This window comes from Hoplias malabaricus, chromosome Y (assembly GCF_029633855.1).
Source record: "Hoplias malabaricus isolate fHopMal1 chromosome Y, fHopMal1.hap1, whole genome shotgun sequence".
Lineage (NCBI taxonomy): Eukaryota > Metazoa > Chordata > Actinopteri > Characiformes > Erythrinidae > Hoplias > Hoplias malabaricus.
Window position 1 is genome coordinate 44908630 of NC_089820.1, and position 21234 is coordinate 44929863.

The window sequence follows — 21234 nt, forward strand, 5'->3', positions numbered from 1 at the left end:
CCCCCCCCCCCCCAAAAAAAAATACAGCCATCAAACTCTTATTAGTGTGAGAGATCATGGTGGAAGGAGGCAAACAAACAATAGAAACAAATGGTTGACCACAGACAAAATATCCTGTTTGTTTTCCCCTTCAATCCTCATAGTTAATAATTTTTAAAAGGCTATATAAACTGTCCCTGGATCTTAGAAAGGCAGACAGACCACCTGAAGTTTTCATTATTTTGTAATTAGGCTCTTGGTCATGAGCAAGGCCAGGCTTAAGCTGATTTAGTTTTTTCTTGAATATCTTCAAATATCAATACTGTTTCTCTCTGCAGTGAATCAAAGAGTTCCAAACATGTTTCTAATTTTACACAATATATGATCCATATTAAACCATGCTGTTGTTTGGTGCTAAAAGAACCTTTTATAAAGGTAAACATAGGCCACCTTCACAGTCTCAGGTTTCAAAGAGCACACATTTTACAATTTTATTAACACTGAACTTTAGGAAATCAGCTCAGACCCAGGTTTTGTCCCGGTAACTTTAGTAAACTACAGAAATGAGGAGATCACTTCAGGAGGTCTAACTGCATTATTGTGTGATCAGTAATTATCAGTGACCAATACAGTCTTAACTGTGACCAGTGTTTATATCTGTGACTGATTTGCTTATAAACAGTTTTATCATTTTACAACAGAATTTTACATACAATTTTAGCATTTCTCTCATATTTCTACACTGAGGTTCACAGATTCATGATTGATCAGGTGAAATGGCTCTCTTCTGACAAGACAGCTGCAGAATAAATGTGCTGTAACCAGTTATTTCTGTTGCACACTCAAGAGAAAGGTACGGATTTCCATTGGGTTCAGAGTGACCTCCCAGGGAGATGGGTCTCTCATTTCTGCCCACAAAGGCTTCATGTCCGCATCTGAGGGGAAAAAAAAACAACAAATAAAAAGTTATTTAAACATATTCAGATACAAATCGTTTAGGCCCCTGTCCAGGGTACTCCAACAATGTTTTTAATCACAGTGAAGAAATGATTCATACCACTACAGGTTTGTATTTGATTACGTTAAGAGTTTAAAGTTTAAAATGATAAGCTTCTGAGATAGATTTCTGCTTTTTTGGTAACTGAAACTAGGCTTGTTCAATACAGATTTTTTCCCCGTTTGCAATTTGCCAGAACAGATACCATTTAAATCACAGAAAACTGAACCTAAAGCTTTGTTTAATTTCACCAGATACATATCAGTGATAAAGGAAGCATTATTTTAGCACAGGCTTCGGTTCACACGTATTTTCACCACATTTACACTGTACACTAAAGGAGTATAAGTTTAACAGCTCATATTGCCTGTGTGTGTATGTACCGGTGGTAGTGTTCCACTGAAAGCGGCTCATATTCTCTTTCCACTGATTGGCTCCAAGGCTCATCTCTGATGCTCCCAGTACTTCCAGAGTAGAAAACAATTTCTAAAAACACAACAAAAAATATCATTCACATACATTATCACGGTGAGTGTGTTTTGTGACTTCAGTAATGTGCGTTGTGTATGAGAGTACCATGAGATTGACTGTAACAGGCTGAGAGAAGGTTTTGCTCTCTTTTTTCTCAAACTGATGTTCCAGCCTCAGCAGAACAGAGTCAGAGCTTAACTGAGAGAGAGTCAGCAGGTGGACAGCAGGAGGCAGTGCTGCATCCAGCGCAGAGAACTAGCGCACACAAACACACACGGGTGTTAAATGATCAGAGTTTCTCTAATACAAGTGGAGATCATTGTCTTAATCAGTGACAGGCTAATGTCTGAGCAAAGATTTGTACTTTCCTTTTAGGTTTTAACCAACACAGGAGAACACTGGTCACATTGTAATACAAACTGTTCCCAAGAGTGATGGCTTGGTGCAATAACTTTCAACTAGCTGTCACAAAGAATCACTACTGTCATTGCTCTGTCAAAATGTATTTTTCCAGAAACATAAGGAAGTTCTGGCATTCAGACCCTAGCCAGGAAACACATGACTTCCACTTTAGAATGGAAATAAATAATAACTATATTAAAATATTTTAATGATCTTTTCTGAATCAATGTACACTAACATATACAATTTCCGTTCAAAATTTTGCAATTTCAGACATGTTTATATTTACACAAATGACCTGCTGAATTGAACCTTCTATTGAGGATGAAAAATAAATAAAAAATAAAATAAAAATTAGCTGACCCAAATACTTCCTCATTATCACAAGTATAAAGGTCATGTTCCCTGTCTAGAGTGGAGCTACAGTCTGCAGCCCTCTGCAGTCGTCTTTGACAAAATAGACAGGTCATAGAAAACATGATGGGGAAATTAAAGACAAAGTGATATCCTCCTGGTGTGATCTATGTAATTATTCTGCAACAAGAATGCTTCACTAAAACATCACAAGTTAAGCTAATAGAAAATGTTCAAAGCAACAGCAAGCAATAAATCCTGTGTACCTCCAGTTTTGCTGAGTGTGGTAGCACACCCTGCTGAAAGGACAAAAGTGGTTGCAGCACGATGCCCTGAGCGAGAGGACGATGAGAATCAGCTGCAGTTTCAGGAGGAGTTACAATCAACAACAACTTCCCTCGAACCACCAGCCCCTCCTTAAATTCCCCTGGCTCTGACAGGGGCTCGCCCACCCCCCGATAATCATCCCTCAATAAACGTCTGTGGAGCTGAGGGAGAGAGTAAAGTGATAGAGGACAAGAAATTAACTTTTTAGTGATTACCAAAAAGTACAGCCAAAAAAATAAATAAATAAATATATAAAAATGTATGAGAAATCCTACCAGAACCATTAAATCTTAGAATGATTGATTCTAATAATGTGCATAAATCTCACCATGATTTCCAGAGAGCCATTATAGATGCTGCTGATTCCTTGTGAACGGTCTGTCACTACAGTCATCTGACTATTGGCATCCTAAATACATAAGCACACAAAAAATATTCAGAATGCTTAAGCATCTGGCTAAAAAATACACGAATTCATGCAAACACTGATGAATGTAAATGAACCAGAGCGCCCCCCCCCCCCCTCAATCTTTCACTAAATGGAGCCCTGCTGTCTGATTGGCTGCTACCTTGATGAAAGCACGGGAGTTGATTGGGTAGTAATTTCCAGCAATAGGCTCAGTCTGTTTCAGATCCCATGTCGGACGATAATCTTTTCTGATTGGGCAGAGCAAAAAAATGTATTAATCAATACTGCTGTCATATCACAATGATGTACAACAGCAGGCTTTTTATTGCAATTTGCTGCTCTACCTTAAAATGGTGCAGCAGTTAATGTCAGTGCATAAGCAAAATTCACAATGTAAGGCAACCTTAGTTTAGTACAACTGCAGATGGTTTAAGTGTCAAAATGGGAAACTGCATTAAGTGTTTCAAAAAGTTGTACATTTATTGCATTAAATGTGAAACATTCACACATTTTTTTCATGCCCATTTTTATAATTTATTTTATTAAGCCATAGAAAAGATAGTTTAATTCTAATTCATTCTTACCGTCTCTCAAGTACCTCACGACCATTGGAGTCAGTGTAGAAATATCCAGCTGAGTTGATGTTACTATCTAACCGAGTGATCACCTCTTTTCCCCAATTATCACTACACACAAACACATTCAAGAAAATATAGAATTCAATCACTACAAGAAAACAAGAGTATAACTTTCATGAATAATACAATTGTGTGTGTGTGTGTGTGTTTTACTCTATAAATATATGAATGTAAATGCTACAGCACACAAAGTTCCTACTGATGAAGCACCAGAGGACTAACACACCAATCAGCAACAAATGAGCTACTGTCTCTGAGTGTATTAAGTGATTAGTGTGTGCACGGTGGGTGTTTTTAAGAATTGACTATAGGTCTGTGTCCTGTTGTGTGTTTGTTTTGTGTGTGTGTGTGTGTGTGTGTGTGTGTATTTACTCCACAGGTACAGGTCCAATAGTCCATTCCAACTCCAATTCTCTGCTGTTTTCATAAAGACGAATGACCTGAGAAACCCATGGACTGAACTGCTGTCTTACTTCCTGTACCACAGAGTTCTGCCATATATACATAGAGAAAGATAATTCTATTGACATCAAGGGAAATTGCAAAAAAGAGAGGTTTACATATTTATGGTATATATTGCGTATTATTTCCAAAAAAAGTGTAAAGATGTGATAGTGACCTGTACTGTGGATATTTCAGGTTTATTGTTGATAATGACAGGAGAGGAAGAGTTTGGTCTGAAGATATATGCTCCAGATGTCTGGCTGCTGTCTACGTTTCCAACACTAGCTTTATACCTAAGAATAATTAATCATATCCATAACCATATATATACATGTTACATATGATTTTTGTATGCAAAGTGATCTTATCTATTTATACCAAAATAAAATACTCCTAAACATTTAATTGTCATTTTCTACAGAATTACCAGATAAATTTGATGTACACAGTGATGATAAATCTTAGAAATGTATAAAACTGTTTATTAAATATTTTACATTCTGTATTTTCAAATTTGCTAAGAATACTATATATGATTCAGTAAGTCTCAGGAAGTCTGTCAGACTGAAATGGAAGTCTACTTGCTTTTCAATGACCTGGGGTTGGGTTCACACCAAAATGTCTTCTGTTTCGATTGTATATAAATCTATGTTTTTGGTTCTAACACCATACATCTGCATACGACATACGACTATATATAACTAAATATATACATTAAAAAAAATCTAGTTCAATCCTCATGTCCCCACAGAGGATAAGAGGATTGAACTGTCTTCTCCTGATGATAGAAGGAATGCTTTGAGCTCTGTGCCATTCAGGAGCACTTATTTTCTTACATATTCTTTAACAGCAAAGGGAGTAGTCTCAAAGTATGAATATTTCCTGTGCCCTTTCACAAGGATATAACACATTGGCATGCGTGTTTTTCAAAATAGTACAAGTTGTGTGTGTGTGTGGGTGCTACACACCAATAGAAATTCTGTGTTAGCTGGATGTTCTGTTGTGTTTCTAGGTTGGTCAGCCCACTCAGGAGTCCAGTCTCAGGGTCAAAGCTTGCCTTCAGATACTGTAATAACAGAACACACCCAGACATTTCAGAATAAAAATCACATGCTCACATATGCAGATGCAAACGGGGGTTTAGGTACACAGAGACTAGTCTAGTCAAGCTTTTGTCTCTCTCGCACGCACACATTAGAATAGTAGAATTCGCTTATGTTAGCAATTTGCTAGAATGAACCTATTTTAATTTTTTACTAATTCTATTTATATGTAAGTTATGTATCATATCTTATTTATAAGGTGAGCCCTGGGGAAAAAAACCCATAAAATTTTAAATATAATAAATATTTATATTGAATAATATGGACACGGAATAATGACCTTGTTCTGGATGGAGAGAGGGGCACTGTGGTTAGGTTCTGCTGGACTTCTGTTAGCCTTAAGTAGAGTAATGGAATATGTACTGAAACCAAGGGGTGGAGCCTGTACTTCAAAAACCAGCTCATACTTAGCATAACCTTGCCCCCTTCGCACATTCTGAGTAGCTTTAGAGACAGGGACCACCTGAGAGCAGGAGAAGGGGAGGGACAGAGGGAAAACATGAGAGACAGGTAAAACCATATAACTATTCTCAAAAGAACAGTAATTTTTAATAACCTTAAATACCACCAAGAATATTTTTCATTCATATTTCAAGTACAACTCACAGGATGTGAGGAGTCATGCTGCTTTGTAGTCCATTGAATGAAATGGCAAATGCTCTATATAGTAATTTCCCCACATGCGGTGGTCATGTTTAAAATAAAGGTTTGTACGAAATCTCCATTTCATTAGGAATTAAATGATTTAATGGTTGTTTTCATAATGTGAGGAAGAATCATTTGAGGAAAAGACTGATTACTCATTTAAATTCTCCATTAGTAAATGTAAATTAAATTTAAGTCACCTGATTTTCCACTTGTTTCCCACTGGAGTCTGTGATATTGTACAAAGTGCCATTAACGGGGAGACGGACGGACCAGCTCACTGGGCGAGCAAGCGGATTATACACATTCAGAGAGAACTGAGAGAGAGAAAGATCAAAGTGATTGAAAGAAAAATATAATTATTTAACTTTTTTATTTATTTGGCTTTATCTGGGCTTGACTCTGTTCTGTCCACATTCTTTTGAAGCCTCATTACAAATTGACAACATGGAAAACAATGCAAGACTATTGAGAGTTCTGTCAATGTTCTCCAAAATACAAAGTTTAATTGAGAAGAAACTAATATTATATGCAATTTAACAATATTTTTCCCCCCTAAGTATTTTCTATTTCATCATGGAATGTATATGTCTGTGTGTTACCATTTTGCTGCTCTCTGTGATTGGACACACACTGATGTTGAGGTTCTCACAGAAAACTCTCGGAACATCTGACTCACTTAAAACAGCCAGGGAATTACTGACCAACACCTAGAAAGAGAAAGAGAGAAAGCGAGAGAGAGAAAAATGCTAAAACTGCTCAAACAAAAACAAAACACTGGAGAACACTAATGGCTAATTCTGTCAAATCAGCCGTTTTATTGTTAACTGCTGTAAGATGATAGGTTAATGCATCTACCTGGCAGTGAGCCCAGCCGACTGCCAGCTGCTTAGCATAGTCATCAGCGACATGTTGTTTCTCAGTTCCAGAAACTGCATCGTGGTGCTGCGCTACAGCCATTGCTTGCTCTGACAGATCAGAAAGTATATCGTTTATTGTCAACAGGTAAACACAGTCAATAAACATGCTTGCTCAGGGTTTAATCTGAATAAAATTGAACTAACTCATAGCATCACTGTCCCCTTTCCCAAACACTCCATCCCTGGACATTTTGCCACCTAGAACCTCCAGCTGGTTACATGTCTGAAAGCAAAGAGGAATATAGTGATTCAAATAATTTACTATGAAATCATTGTGGGGAGCTCCCACCACGCTCCACCCACTAGTGTCCTCTATAGTTTCTCATTATGCTTTATGTTTGTCTGTGTAACCTGAAGTAAGCTGTTACTCAGTCTTTCATAGCGTTTGAGTGCGGGTCGGCTGGTGAAGTAACCAGTCCAGAATTCATGAGGACCATCAGCATATGGGAAAAAATCATCTGTTTTTAATGGCCTGAGAAAGAGAAAGAGAGAGAGATTTATATTTGTTATAGGAAATTAAATTAAAACAGCCTAGAAGAAACAGAGGTGAGAAATGAAGAACAGCAATAACATCTGAAGAAATAAATGTAGGGTAAGCTGTAAATTAAACAAATATTCATGCAGTGTGTCTTACCACTTCTGGTCGGACAGGTGGAGCTCCTGCAGGTAACAAGATGGTGTTGAGTATAAGACATTCACCTGGCTGCCGTTAGCCTGCTGTGCATTGACATAGTGGATTAGCTTGTCCATGTTTTTGTACCAGGGGATAGCATTCTCATACTGAAAATCTGAGCCCATCGTCATAATGATGTGATTGGTCTTGTATGTATCTGCCTAGTGGAGGGGAAAACATCAAAATCAAAAAATCAAACAATCAAAAACATGTATCTCTATTTTTGTCAAATCCTATTTTACGGCATGGTTAGCTAATATTAAATTCACAGGTACACAGACACACACTGACCTGTGTCTTTGCAGTGCTAATAAACTTGGTGACCAGTTCATCCACATTGTAATTCTCAAGCTCCGGATCATCCTGAACAGGGTCATCAGAACAAAACTGATCCCAGCAAAACCCTTGAGGAGGGTTATAACCATTTGGCAGAACACCTGTACACAACACAATCGCCACAGGATGGTGCAACATGGAATGCTTTGGAATAATAACAGCAATAAACATACAGTATGGAAAGGGCAGGATTACCCTTGAGAGACCAAAAATAAATAAATAAATAAATAAATAAATAAATAAAAAATAAACAGAACTTATTTACTAACACAAAACATGTAGGGTCACATGAGGGCACTAAAGAGGTTACTCAAAAGTGTTTAAATGAAAACAAAAACATTAAACAAGGGTAAATGTTTTTACCAGTGAAGAGGTCAGCAGTGGAAGCATTCAGACTTTCACTTCCTCTCCACACCATCTCCATTTCTTTCATCTGCAGCCTTCTCTGTTTATCCTGATAATCCAGCCGGCCAAAGAATAATCCATCATAACCCATCTATAACAACATAAACACACTCGATGTCAACTCGTAACTCAACTCCATAAACAAAAACACACACAATACTGGCCTTTATATCAATAGATAAATAAAGTGGTGATTGCTATGTTAGCCCATTTTGTTGCCATGGCTAAACAGGTGGCGGAAATTTTATCACAAGTGTTTGTTAAAATTTTGGTAGTTAATTGCTTTGGTGATGCTTGGTAGTTGCTATGGTATCCATGGTGGTTGCTAGGATTATGCTAGGTTGATGCTATAGTGTCAGTATTAACAAAAGCATACAATATATAACAAAGGCTGAAGAGAGTAACTGTAATGAGAAGTAATACATTTTCTCCCAGTTGTTCATGCTGTATTCATTCTGTAATTTATTTTAATGTAGACGTTGACATCAAAATAACCTGAGCAAACATGGAAGCATGTTCCCGGGCATGTCCAAATGGGTCGATGTGCCACGCCACGCGAGGACGACCACATTCACCAAATGTTTCATTTAGAAAACGTAAACCCAGGGTCATCTGGTCAATAACAGCACTGTAATGTGTAGAGGCTTCATCACTCATACACCATCCTCCATTAACAAACTCTAGTCGACCTGAGAGAGAGAGAGAGAGAGAGAGAGAGAGAGAGAGAATGAGAATTTAGGAAAAAAAATAATACTGAACATTTCAAGTGCACATTTCTGTATTTGGTATTCATTAAATAAGCTAAATAATTAAAATTTGAAAAAAAGTGAAAATTCTGCATCTACTATAGCATGTGTTTGTCAGTATTTGCTTTTTACTATTCTGTATCTATGTTGAATTAATTAGAATTACAAAGACGTATACTATATCTAGTATGAATTATTTAATTCTTCAAGATATACAAGTTATTCAAAATTTACAACTTGATTCTTGATCCATAAACTTTTTTTTATAGTATTTGTACATCTGTGATAAATACCCACATAATAGGTGTAAATTGTTGTGCACTCAGATGATAAATATTTCTCTGTGTCAATATTAGCATGCTCACCCTCCTGTACAAGCTGAGTGACGATTTTGCGAGTGTTCTCGTTTTGATCATTCCACCAACGATAGAAGAATGCAGTCTCAACATAGATGAACCTCCGTGCTGGGTTCTTCTGCAGCTCCGAGACTACAGAGTCCAGAATATACTGTACCCCTGCGTGCTGTATATAATTACGCTCTGAAAAACAATGAAAAAAATAAAAAATCTCTAGCATTCAAAACATAAAGCACCAGAGCATTCTAAAGCCCAGTGTTTAAGATAATAGTGTTATCTGCTACACAAACAAACTAGCAGTTGGTCACCAACAGTATCTCTCTCCCAATTCTCTGAATCAAGACACTTCTATACAACACCTCTGACAGTAATGCTGTTTGTTTGGTTTTTTTGTTTGTTTGTTGTTAAGTTTCAAAAGTGAGGTGACTTTTAAAATCAAATGGAACTCATGTGAGACGAAGATCAGCTCTACCTAATCTTGTTAGTTATTGGTCCAAGGGTGTGTAAACATTTACATGGCAGCATCAAAGCGACTCTGGCCAAAGAAATAACCACATTGTGCTGAGTAAGTCTTCCGGGTTTAATCAATACCCAGTGCACATCTGATCATCATAAACACCAGATGATCAGTATCACATTCTCAGTTCTCCACATTGCAAAAAAAAAAAAGTCTAAACTAGTACTAGCCAGATCATAAATTTACTACAAAACAGCACTGTAAAATATTTTCATTTAAAGGCTTTGAATTATTATTTGATTAAAAAGAGTCTTTCTTGGTTTGAGTGTGTTAAAGTTAAAACAAAAGCTGTGAATCAGATAAAAGTCACACATGCAGAACAGGAAGAGAAAGAAAAACTGAGACAGAGGCACTAGACTGAGTAAGAAAACCACTTCATCCTCAACTTTGTCACCTCCCTGACAATGTGTGTGCGTTTCTGTGTGTGTGTGTTTCTGTGTGTGTGTGTGTGTTTGTGTGTGTGTATTTGTGCTTAAGGGGTGTATTACCTCCATAGTAGTACTGGTCTACAGTCTTCAGCCAGCCCACGTCGTCATGTGTGTGTGGAACTAAGTGGACATTTAGCATGGAGGACTTTGTAGCTGGACATGACTAAAAACACACAAATTCATAAATGTACATATAGAAAGCAGTAATTTAAAAATAATAAAAATAAAAACAATTTTAGTTTTCATTCAACAACAAGATTAAAAGCTGAAAAGTCAGTTCTTGAAATTATGGTTTGGAAGCATGGAAAAATAGGCACGTGTAAAGATCGAAGTGACTTTGACAATGCCAAATTGTATTTCCAAAAACATTGGTCTTGTGGGGTGTTTTGGGTGAACAGTGTTTAGTTCCTACCAAAACCGGTCCAAACCAGACCACTGGTCCAGATTAAAATTACACAGTGCATTACAGCTTGCTGAATACCAGTGAGCCGTGGATGCCCATCGTTCCTGTTACTGGTACATCACTTCCGTGAAAATATTTGGTAATTACTAACCACTGCAATGTGAGAACACCCCACACAGCCATAAATACATACAAATACACATTAAGTAAATGTAATTACTTAACACAACTGAAACTCTACACACATCCTGTCCACATACACCTTACACAAAACTCTCTACAGACACTCTCATATAAACTAACCACAGACACAAACATTCTACCTACACAAATACATAAAAACTGTCTTCACACATCACAAAACAGAAGCTATACTTAGAAACTACACACACTCTACATACATAAACCCTCAACTTACTCACACAAACAGTACAAACTCAATTATCTAACTCTGTAACAAAGTTATAAACTGTACACACACTGACCTTGTAACCGCACTGATCTCCGCTGTGTTGGTGTGTGTTTGAGGGTAAGGCACGAGCACTGACAGTAACAGTGTTAATAATAATATTAACAGTGATTATAACAACAGTGATGACCAGAGCTCCCTTCTGCCCGGTGCTCTCCGCCATCATCACAATGTCATATGATCCTCTGCCGGGAGGGCGGGGTTTAACTAACAACACACACCACGTGATCTCCCAACCCCTGCCCAGGAGCCAGTTACGTCATCAGCGTTAAAGACAAAGACCATACACGGTGCATATTTTGAACTCTCTTTTACTGTGATCCTGTCTTTTTATTCTGAATGTCCTGCATGGCTGACTATGTCTGAATTTTATATGCATGTTTGTGTAGATTGTTTCTGTAATAAAAAGTACAGAGACAAAGATAATGGTATATAGGTTAACAGAAAATAAAAAGGAGAACAAGAAGAACAAGAAAAAACACCTTTATTGATCCCCTTGGGGAAATTGCTTCTCTGCATTTGAGCCATCCATGGTAGTGAACACACAAACACACACACTAGTGAGCAATTATTCACACACACAACTATAGTCTCAAACAGACAGATTGCATTAATTTTACACACATTCACAACTTTAAAAAACATAGCTTTTGTCATTTTAACTCTCAAATTCAGGCATGATTCCATTTGAAGGGTGATGTTAATACTGATGAAGGCATAATGTACAGGCTTATAATATTTAAATAAAAATGACATAGTAATTGTAACTGGATGTAAATAAATAGTAAGTTTATGTAATAGCACCACTAACACAGCTTTTTCATACGATCTGAACTGTGCATTTTCCCAAATTCATAACACACCAGTTACCAAATGATTGTTATTATATCATAACTGTCAGAATATTAATAATTCATTTCCTGTAACTACTTTGTCCTGTTCAAATCAAAGTCCTTATAGGCATTATTTATTTACCATTTTTATTATTATTATTTACTAACCATTCGTTCATTATCTGTAACCGCTTATCCAGTTCAGGGTCACGGTGTGTCCAGAGCCTACCTGGAATCATTGGGTGCAAGGCGGGAATACACCCTGGAGGGGGCGCCAATCCTTCACAGGGCAACACAGACACACACACATTCACTCACACCTACGGACACTTTTGAGTCACTTTTGAGTCTACCAACGTGTGTTTTTGGACTGTGGGAGGAAACCCACACTGACACAGGGAGAACACAACAACTCCTCACAGACAGTCACCCAGAGCGGGAATCAAACCCACAACTTCCAGGTCCCTGGAGCTGTGTGACTGCAACACTACCTGCTGCACCACCGTGCCGCCCACTATACTAAAACTCTGGCCCGGAACCTACAGAATGGGGTGATGTGATTGGGGGTGGGGGGTGTTGGGGATCATTGGATACAAAACAGGAACACAGCATAGACAGTGCACCAGTCCATCAAACACTCACCCAGTCACGCAAACACTCACATCTATAACACACACAAGTCTCTAAAACTGTAATTTTTGTTGTTGTTGTTGTGGTTTTTTTTGCTTACTTTATTGAATGGCATCTAGGGGCTCATCATATTAACAATTAAGATCATTTCATACGACTTATAACTTTATAAGAAATATTTTGCTGATCCCAATGGAAATTGCAGCACTACTCAGAAATATTCCACAGTGTAAAAAGCAAGTAGTTTTTCAGAATTTTACACTGGAGTAAACCATAAACAAAATAAAAATGATAAAATGCTAGTTATAAATCTAAATGGTTTAGTTGTGGCTGAAATATAGTTTATCCATTATCCTTTATGGAATTTTAATTTTCCTCTTGTGCTCTCCCTGAGTTTATCTCCATCATTTCCACCTCCGGATCTGTGCGTCTGAAAAAATAAATACACACTCTTAATAATAAATCACACACTCTTAATAAAAACAACATCTCAGTATGAATTACTAAACACCAAAACAAAACCTGGTGAAACCGTTTGTATACCTAAAACACATAAAATTGTATAACTCTTTACATGTTAACTGTAAAACTACCCTGGTGTAAGAAGTGGGATACTGTGCAGGTAAGTGACTCCCCATTAAATGTGTCTTATTCTCTGCTCAGTATCTCTGTCTTGATTGAAATTGAATACAGCACCCCCAAAGAGAGAGAGAGAGAGAGAGAGAGAGAGAGAGAGAGATAGAAAGACAGGAGAGAGAGAGGTAGAGAGACAAGAGAGAGAGAGAGAGGTAGAGAGACAAGAGAGAGAGACACACAAGAGAGAGAGAGAGAGCGGTAGAGAGAAAGACAGCGAGAGAGACAGGAGAGAGGCAGAGAGACAGGAGAGAGAGAGCAGTAGAGAGAAAGAGGGTGAGAGAGCGAGAGATAGGAAGACAGGAGAGAGAGAGAAAGGAGAGAGAGAGTGCCCACCGGTCCTCCTCCACATCGCGGACCGTTTCAGGAAGTCGATTACGAAGTGTTTCTGGCAGCAGGAACGCCACACAGCCACTTGCAATGGCAATGGTAGAGAAGAACAGTGGTGGGGCATACATCCAAAAGTCCTCTAGCATGATCAAAAGAGGTGCTAAAGAACCCCCCAACCGGCCAACAAATGAGGTGTAGCCAAAACCACAATGCCTGAAATACACACAATACACACACACACACACACACACACACACACACACACACACACATACACACACACACACACAATGGAACAAACAAAGCATACTAATGCATGCACAATATACATTCAAATAGGTACGCCCCTTATAATGAGTAATGTCAGCTACTTTATTCATGAGCACATGAACCTAAGGTGAAGACTGCCAGAGGTGTATACATTTCTCTAGCATTGGACTTTGGAGCAGTGCACCTGTGTGCTCCTGAGTGATGGAACTCCAATCAGTGTTTATGGGATGACATACAAGAACTAAGCATGCAAAATCTGTATAGGCTTATTATCCAATCCTCACAGTGATATCTGTTGTAAACATGTCCCAGAAGATTACAGATTGTTACTGCACAAAAAGGAACAAACTCCTTATTAATACTCCTGATTCATTTTCTTACCGAATAACAGTAGGGAAGAGTTCTGCTGTGTAGAGGAAGGCAACAGTGAAAGCTGCTTCAGAAAATGCTTTTCCACACACAGCTACACCTGTACGTACACCTACATAATCTACTCTCTCACAGACACACACACACACACAAAGAACACACATACCGTGTATCAGTGTATCCTACAGTTTTCTTGCATAGTAGTTAGGTTTAAAATATCTCTCTTATCAAGCATCAAATAATCATTAATAAAATAAAAACAATCAAACAAAAAATATCATAAAAATGAACAGAAACCAAAAAATATATTTAAAAAAATATACTTGGGTGATTTTCTAAAGAATATAGAACTTAAGAGCATTACCTACTCTGACCGATAGATGGCACTAATAACGCCATTCGTTCTTAACTTCCCAAAACAATTATCTGTTCTTCAGGGGTTATGGAAGATGATTCCATAATTTTCACTGGAGACTGACCGCTATGTAAACTATAATTTTGCCTCAAATATAGCAAAGCTTGTTTAGTGCCACTCCACTCCGCCGCCAGAATAGGTAATGCGCTGAACATATATTTGTATAATAATATAGTCTAAGCATTTTTCAGTATAAGACTGTATACATGTACGCGAAGTGTTTAATAATTGTAGCAAACATTCTGTGTATGCCATTTTGTGGTTTTGAATATATAAAGTAAAATAACCTGTCGGTATGACGGAGTTAAGACCAATGAATGCCCCTGAGAGGATGAGAGACCATGCCTGACCATTCCGACGTCCAATACGATCCAACACAAAATAGATTCCCACTTTGGCAGGAACTTCTATGGCACCATAGATGAACTGTGTGAGGAAGATGTTCAGGCCGAAGCCACTGATGTTGAAGCTAATTCCATAATACGTAAAAGCCACAGCAAACCTGACCAGTCAGAACACAGGATCAAAACACAAATACAGCAAGCAGTAAAGATTTTAAAGTTTATACATGTTGACATGTTTTATTTTTTTCTGTATGTGTAAAATTACAGCACACACACAATTTGAAACCCACTCATTTGGTGGATATTGATACAGTCAATTAAATAACTGATTGTATTATGAACGGTAATAAACAAATTACCAGACGATTCCTGAGCAGATGGTGATCTTGCACATTTTGCGTGTCTTCACTAAGTCGAGGTAGGAATGACCTTTACTGGATTCTTCAGTCATGGTCACTTTGTGTAAAGTCTGATAATGAATAAAAACTTTCTTTTACAGGAAAAAATGTTTTTAAACAATGCAGGTAATTACTCTCTACTTAAACTAGAATTAATACAGTTAACAGTTTCCTGGGTTCTTATTGAAACGTCTTTGACATGCATAAATACCACAAGGATCCCACAATCCCACAGCGCTACTATCCTGTTCTGTTAAAATACTTAATCTGTATTATTATTTGTCTGCACTCACCCTGTTTATTTTTTTCCAATTAACCTCATTTTTGCTTTCACATAAACACATTTCTAAAGTGTCTGCACTTGATGTAAGAAGCAGCTCAAAATCAGAATGGCCAATTTTATCTAATGTTTCCTGACTTTTTTCTTGCATGTCTTGATATGCACTCTTTATTATCAAATTAACCTACTTTTACAACTAAATTAATGTCTTCTAAAGTTATTTTCTTTCACAATGTCCCCATTAATGTGTGTTGGTGTATACTGCCTGCATCCTGTTAAATTGTGTTGTAATCCATTACATTACAACAGTTAATTTAACTTTTCTCCAACAATTCATATGACCTTTACTCATTACTTCTTGAGAACAGTATTCTTACAACTCATTATTTTTTATGTTACTATCTAAACCCTATCTCTGCACATTCTGCTGCAGAAATAAATGGCAAGTCAGCAAAAAATACACAGAAATTGTATATATATGTGTCATTGTGATTTGACCGTTTTATTTGTTTGAGATTATAGTACAGTCAGCTGTACAGGCTCAGGTTCTGCAAATTACAAGCAAGGTTAGACACAGATCTATAGAAGATTTATGACTTAAATGCATAACAAAATGTAATTTGTTCTCTCAAAGACATATGAATAATGCAAATATCCCATTACTTTACACTGCATATACTTTAACCCTGCAACACTTGGTATACACTATATTTGCATTTGCATTTACATTTATATCATCTGGCAGATGAGCCAATCCAAAGAGACTTCAATACTTATCAAGTTACATGTATAGGAAAATATGGTTTTAGAAGCATTGCCCTATGTTTATGGGTGCTTCATGGACTACTAATCCTTTGTGTTAACATGTACTCTGTCCATGCATGCTGTATTAATTTGTGTTGGAAATTTTTATTATGTACCTCTATATCCAGACTGACTGTTCTCCCATTGATCCTTGCACACTGCTGCAGAATTCGATGAGCTTCCTCCACTCTACCATTCACTAACAGCCACCTTGCTGACTCTGGAACCCACCTGGACAGTTACACTTAATCAGGCTTAATTTCAAACAACGTACTAGTTATATGACAGCATATGTCACTATAATTAATATGAGAAACTTTGTTTTGTAATAAGGTTGAGATACCACTGTGCTGAATAATAGCTTACCACCAGGTAAAAAAAAGAGCTCTGTAATTTAGAACTTTTCACCCATTGGACATAGAGCTTGGTGGAGATTGAGCTACTGTACAGTAACTCACCAACAGGTAGACACAGTGCTCAGTGCTACATAATACTCACCACCAGGTGGTAATGGCGGCCAGACAGGGGGCAGTTACTGCTAACATGAGGTGTCGCCAGTCTCGTAGCAAATAAGCTAATAATGCTAGCAGCATGTTGCCAACGCTCCAACCCAAACTCATTATTGTACCAGTTAACGTGCGGCGCTTTATACCCGTCCATTCTATACCTGTGCAACATATAGGTACAGTTAATACCTTACAGTTTGTAATATGATCACTACTGGATGTGTAGACACCATACAATTTATTAGATTAGATTAAAGCCATTAACATAATTTGTGAGAGAGAGTGTGTGTGTGTGCATTTTATACTGAGTGCAAGTGTGGTGATGCTCATCCCCGTCAGTGCAACTCCACTAAGTGTTCGGTTGATAGCGAACATTATATATGAAGTTGAGAACGCAGAGGCGACTCCAAACACACAGCTGGACACAAACGACACCAACAGCATGGGCTTACGGCCAAACCTAAACACACACACACACATACACACACAAGTTGTAGCTAGACCTGGTTAAAGGAATTTTCCACTCCACCTTAAAAGACTGTTAAAAACAGAAAAACTGTTAGTGACGTAGCCAGATGCTGACAGCTGAATGGGCTTTGTCAAAACTGGGAGTTTTTATGGCTGTCAGTTTGGGTGGGCCCAGAAGCAATCATGTATATGCCTTGGCTGATCTAATTTCTCTAACACATAGGCTTGTGTGCCTGAGGCATGCATTTAGCACCATGCTAATTGGTGTTCTTAATTTTTCATTACTGGATATTGGATGGGACTGATTCCGCACAGACTTTTATTAAAGACCTCCATGATCTATACAGACTCCAAGGCTACTTCTACCTCTAATTTAAAAAAAAAAAACTTTACTGTTTATAATTTATTTAGCCAGTGGAACCCTAACATTTGGCTTGCTCACCTAGGGATATCAATTTAAATTTTATTTTAATTATCAGTTTCTGTAAAGCTGCTTTATGACAACATCAGTTTGTAAAAAGCGCTATACAAATCAAATTTACTTGTTTCCTACATTAGTCTTTTTCTTTCAGAGATTTAGACACAGAAGATGCCCCTGATTGACAACATCTGGGAAAAATAAGTTTTATTCATATGGACATTTATTTTATAGAGAGTTTTTAAAGTGGGTTCCTTTGTAGATAAAACCCATGGGAAGTGTGTGTAGCCCTCTGTCAAACACACCAACTCATAGTATCACATGCCTTTCTCCTCATACACACAGGATCACAAGCAGAATGACAATGCAATTTTAGTAGCCATAAACATCTATAACACTCCACTGTGTTTACAATACAAATAAATTAACTATAATGTGTATGTTCTATGCATATGCATAATGAATGTTACATGGTTCATAACGTCATGACTACATTGAATGTGTTTTTTGAATCAACCAATAGATCTTTTACTTTTGTATGTATATATACATTACAAGGCATGTGCTCTAGTTTTGCCCAGTGGTTATCTGTTCCTGGTGACTGTTAAAATGTGCCTAGGAAATTTGTATGATATCCCAAATCATTGAAAGGGGTGGTTCTAGGTTGTTGCCATGATACCCCTAGTGGTTGCTAGGATTTTGTTTGCTATGAAATTCCTAGCAGGGTGTTTCTAGTTGGGTGATATATTAGATTAGATTATAATAATAATAATAATAATAATAATAATAATAATAATTAGAATATAATATAATAGATTAAAAATATAATTAGAATATTTCAAAACAGTTGCTTTGGTATCTTAGGTGGTTGCAGGGATTTTGCTAGTGTATGTCTGTCATGGCCAAACAAAATAACAATTTGTATGGGAAAATTGTAACTCTGAATGTTTATCATACAAAAATCTTGTAAATCACAATTGTATATTTCTTAAATATGTCTCCATGGAAACTGCAAGCTAGAAGTTATTCAAGTCTCAGATTAGGTGTTGAAATAAAAACGACCAGTAGAACACGTTAATACCGTAAACTCACCTGTCAGCCAGGTAACCATAGAGTGCGGCTCCGATCATCACACCCATGAAGAAAAATGAGGCTAGAGCCTGGTTCAGGTTCTTACTATCACACACTAAATCCCACTGTGTAACAAATACTGATGTCAAAAATGGAAAATAGACATGTTAATAAATAACAAAGTGGCCTGTAATATTCTACAACCCACACGGACAATCTGGCAGACTATAATACATTACAGGATATATAGTGGGCAGTATATATTTTATTGTTTCACTCAAAAGAGACTAGTACACAAAAAAAAGATGATTATTAAAATGATCATTACTACTGCCCATTTTAGTTGTAATATATTACTTTGTCTGACCTCAGTAGCGGTGGTGGAGTTGAAGGTGCTCCGGTCATAAGTCCAGCCGTTCTGACAAGGTATCGTCCCATTAAAGTCAGCAATGCTGGAGTTCAGGTTCTGCGGGAACATCTTACAAGAGCTGTGGGCTCCATCGGTGTCTCTGGGGCGGGGCCAAGGTGTGATGCTAGCGTACCTCTCGTTCAGGTGAAGTGGGGTGCAGTGATGCGGAGGAACGGCAGAAATGAAGTTGTGAAGCAGGAAGTGAAGTGGTAGAATAATGCGAGGAATGCTCAAGATGTGGAGAACCAGAAACTGGAACCTATGGAACCCACCCACCTCCTCTAAAACCTCCTCAAAATGCATTGTTAAATTTTTACTCTATCACTTATTTTCTTTCACTCTCTCTAACTTTGTTTTTTCCCTTCTCTCTCTCTTCTTCCCGTTCTTTCTTTCTTTCTTTCTTTCTTTTTGGCTTTCTTTAAGTCTCCTTCTGCTTCCTTTCTATTTCACTCCTACCCTTTTGCTCTTTCTCTCTCTCATGACTTTTCTTTTTCTTTGTCCCTCCTCTCTCACTTTTTCTCTTTGGCCTGTATGGTGAATGTAGATGATAGTGTTATTTCATGAATTTATCCTCAGTCACTCAGTCACAGGTTTACACACAACACAGAACCCTCTGTTACGGAGAGAGAGAGAGAGAGAGAGAGAGAGAGAGAGAGAGAGAGAGAGAGAGGGAGGGAGGGAGAGTTCTGAACTCTGGAAGTAAAACCCAACATAAATGCTTCAGGTCCACATTGGCCTTTAAACTAATTGACAAGAATTCCAATGCATAGTGCAACTTTGCAGTAATACTAATATTTTATTATTATACTGTGTCTCCAAACCCCATTTTCAGAAATGGTGGGACATTGTGCAATATATAAAATAAAATGCAATAATGTGTAAATAATTGAAACACTATATTTAATTTACAATCGTGCAAAGACAACATTTTAAATGTTGAAACTTTCATGTCAGCAAAACATTCCAAAATGGAATGGAAAAAAAAAGACTGGTAAAGTTTTGTAATGCAGTGTAAATATCAGTGACATGATTGGGTTGAACCTGGGTATATTTTCTACAGTACATAATTAACCTTCAGAGGGGCAAATCTCTAAAAGCAATGAAGAAGCCCCAAAAACAATACTGGCCGGCTGTGGCCTTTGGGCCCTAAGGTGGCACTGAACTGAGAAAAAAAATGTTTCTGCAGTGGAAATAACTGGATGCAGGTAAATTGCAGGTGTTCAGAAACGCTAACAAAAATTATTGCCCATGAACACAGTTCACTGTCACATCCACAAATGCAAGGTAAACCATATACATACAGGTTCCAGAAATGCTGCCACCATCACTTGGCCCAAGCTCATTTCAGAGGCACTGAGTCAAAGTGGAAAAGTGTCCTGCGCTGCAACAAATTAAAAATTAAAATTGTTTTTTTAAAATCATGGATGCGGTGTCTTGTGGGCTCAGGAAAAGTGGGCCCATCAAACCCTTTTTTATTTACACAGCTGAAAAGCCAATATCTGTGATGGTACTGCGAGGTACATTAGTGCATATGACACAGGTGACTTGCATATGTGAAGGCACTGTTAATGCTGAATGACATATACAGCTACTGGAAAAAACATGCTATCATCCAGACATTTTGTTTTCTGAGAAAGCCTTAGTTATTTAAGCAAGACCATTTATTAACTTAATGACCCTCAGGTTCCATAATTTTATTGCCTTACTACTGATCTTCATGAATTAGGGCATGCATCATGTAAATGAGTTAATCTTAAATGCCAAATGAGTTCACATGCTGAATTTGATTAGCTGGTCTTAAAAATGTTTTTTGTTGTATATCTTGAAATACATCCGAAGAGCAATAACCAAATGCTGAACCAAACACTTTTCTACAAAGACCACAGGGCTGTTCAATTAGACTGAACAAAATGATTGGATGGTTTATCTGCTTGTCTACTACATCAACCTCTGGGCAACTCTGATCACACTGATTCACACCTGAGGCACAGGGGGTGCAGCATTGCTAAATTGCTGCTTTCTTACAAGTGCATG

At 37.6% G+C, this 21234-nt stretch overlaps 2 protein-coding genes across 2 annotated transcripts; both read right to left on the reverse strand.

Moving 5' to 3' along the window:
* Positions 1–15: 15 nt before the first annotated feature.
* LOC136678207 (lysosomal alpha-mannosidase-like) lies at positions 16–11185 on the reverse strand. The gene is made up of 23 exons (XM_066656161.1): positions 11039–11185; positions 10211–10313; positions 9215–9388; positions 8599–8792; positions 8062–8194; positions 7654–7799; positions 7324–7523; positions 7041–7161; positions 6834–6912; positions 6628–6737; positions 6372–6479; positions 5970–6086; positions 5405–5587; positions 4990–5087; positions 4197–4314; positions 3950–4068; positions 3524–3625; positions 3100–3187; positions 2859–2939; positions 2470–2691; positions 1553–1702; positions 1360–1462; positions 16–914 (listed from the first exon to the last, which is right to left on the reverse strand). The coding sequence occupies exons 1-23, from the start codon at positions 11183–11185 to the stop codon at positions 805–807; spliced, it is 3006 nt and encodes a 1001-aa protein (XP_066512258.1). The 3' UTR covers positions 16–804.
* A 327-nt stretch (positions 11186–11512) lies between these two features.
* On the reverse strand, positions 11513–19503 carry LOC136679064 (solute carrier family 22 member 7-like). The gene is made up of 10 exons (XM_066657343.1): positions 19159–19503; positions 18813–18916; positions 17140–17294; positions 16827–16995; positions 16445–16559; positions 15206–15315; positions 14790–15004; positions 14100–14208; positions 13455–13661; positions 11513–12915 (listed from the first exon to the last, which is right to left on the reverse strand). Exons 1-10 carry the CDS (start codon positions 19501–19503, stop codon positions 12852–12854), a joined length of 1593 nt encoding a protein of 530 aa, XP_066513440.1. The 3' UTR covers positions 11513–12851.
* Positions 19504–21234: the final 1731 nt, after the last annotated feature.

What these genes read in the sequence shown, in the direction of transcription:
- LOC136678207 (XM_066656161.1), bottom strand. Translation starts at nt 11,185, where the DNA reads ATGGCGGAGAGCACCGGGCAGAAGGGAGCTCTGGTCATCACTGTTGTT. An exon ending in AGGGGACAGTGATGCTATGA is followed by an intron (nt 6,738 to 6,833) that starts GTTAGTTCAATT and finishes CTGATCTGTCAG; the next exon opens with AGCAAGCAATGGCTGTAGCG. An exon ending in CTGAAATATCCACAGTACAG is followed by an intron (nt 4,069 to 4,196) that starts GTCACTATCACA and finishes TATATATGGCAG; the next exon opens with AACTCTGTGGTACAGGAAGT.
- LOC136679064 (XM_066657343.1), bottom strand. Translation starts at nt 19,503, where the DNA reads ATGCATTTTGAGGAGGTTTTAGAGGAGGTGGGTGGGTTCCATAGGTTC. An exon ending in TATGGTTACCTGGCTGACAG is followed by an intron (nt 17,295 to 18,812) that starts GTGAGTTTACGG and finishes GTGTGTGTTTAG; the next exon opens with GTTTGGCCGTAAGCCCATGC. An exon ending in CTCTTCCCTACTGTTATTCG is followed by an intron (nt 13,662 to 14,099) that starts GTAAGAAAATGA and finishes TGTGTATTTCAG; the next exon opens with GCATTGTGGTTTTGGCTACA.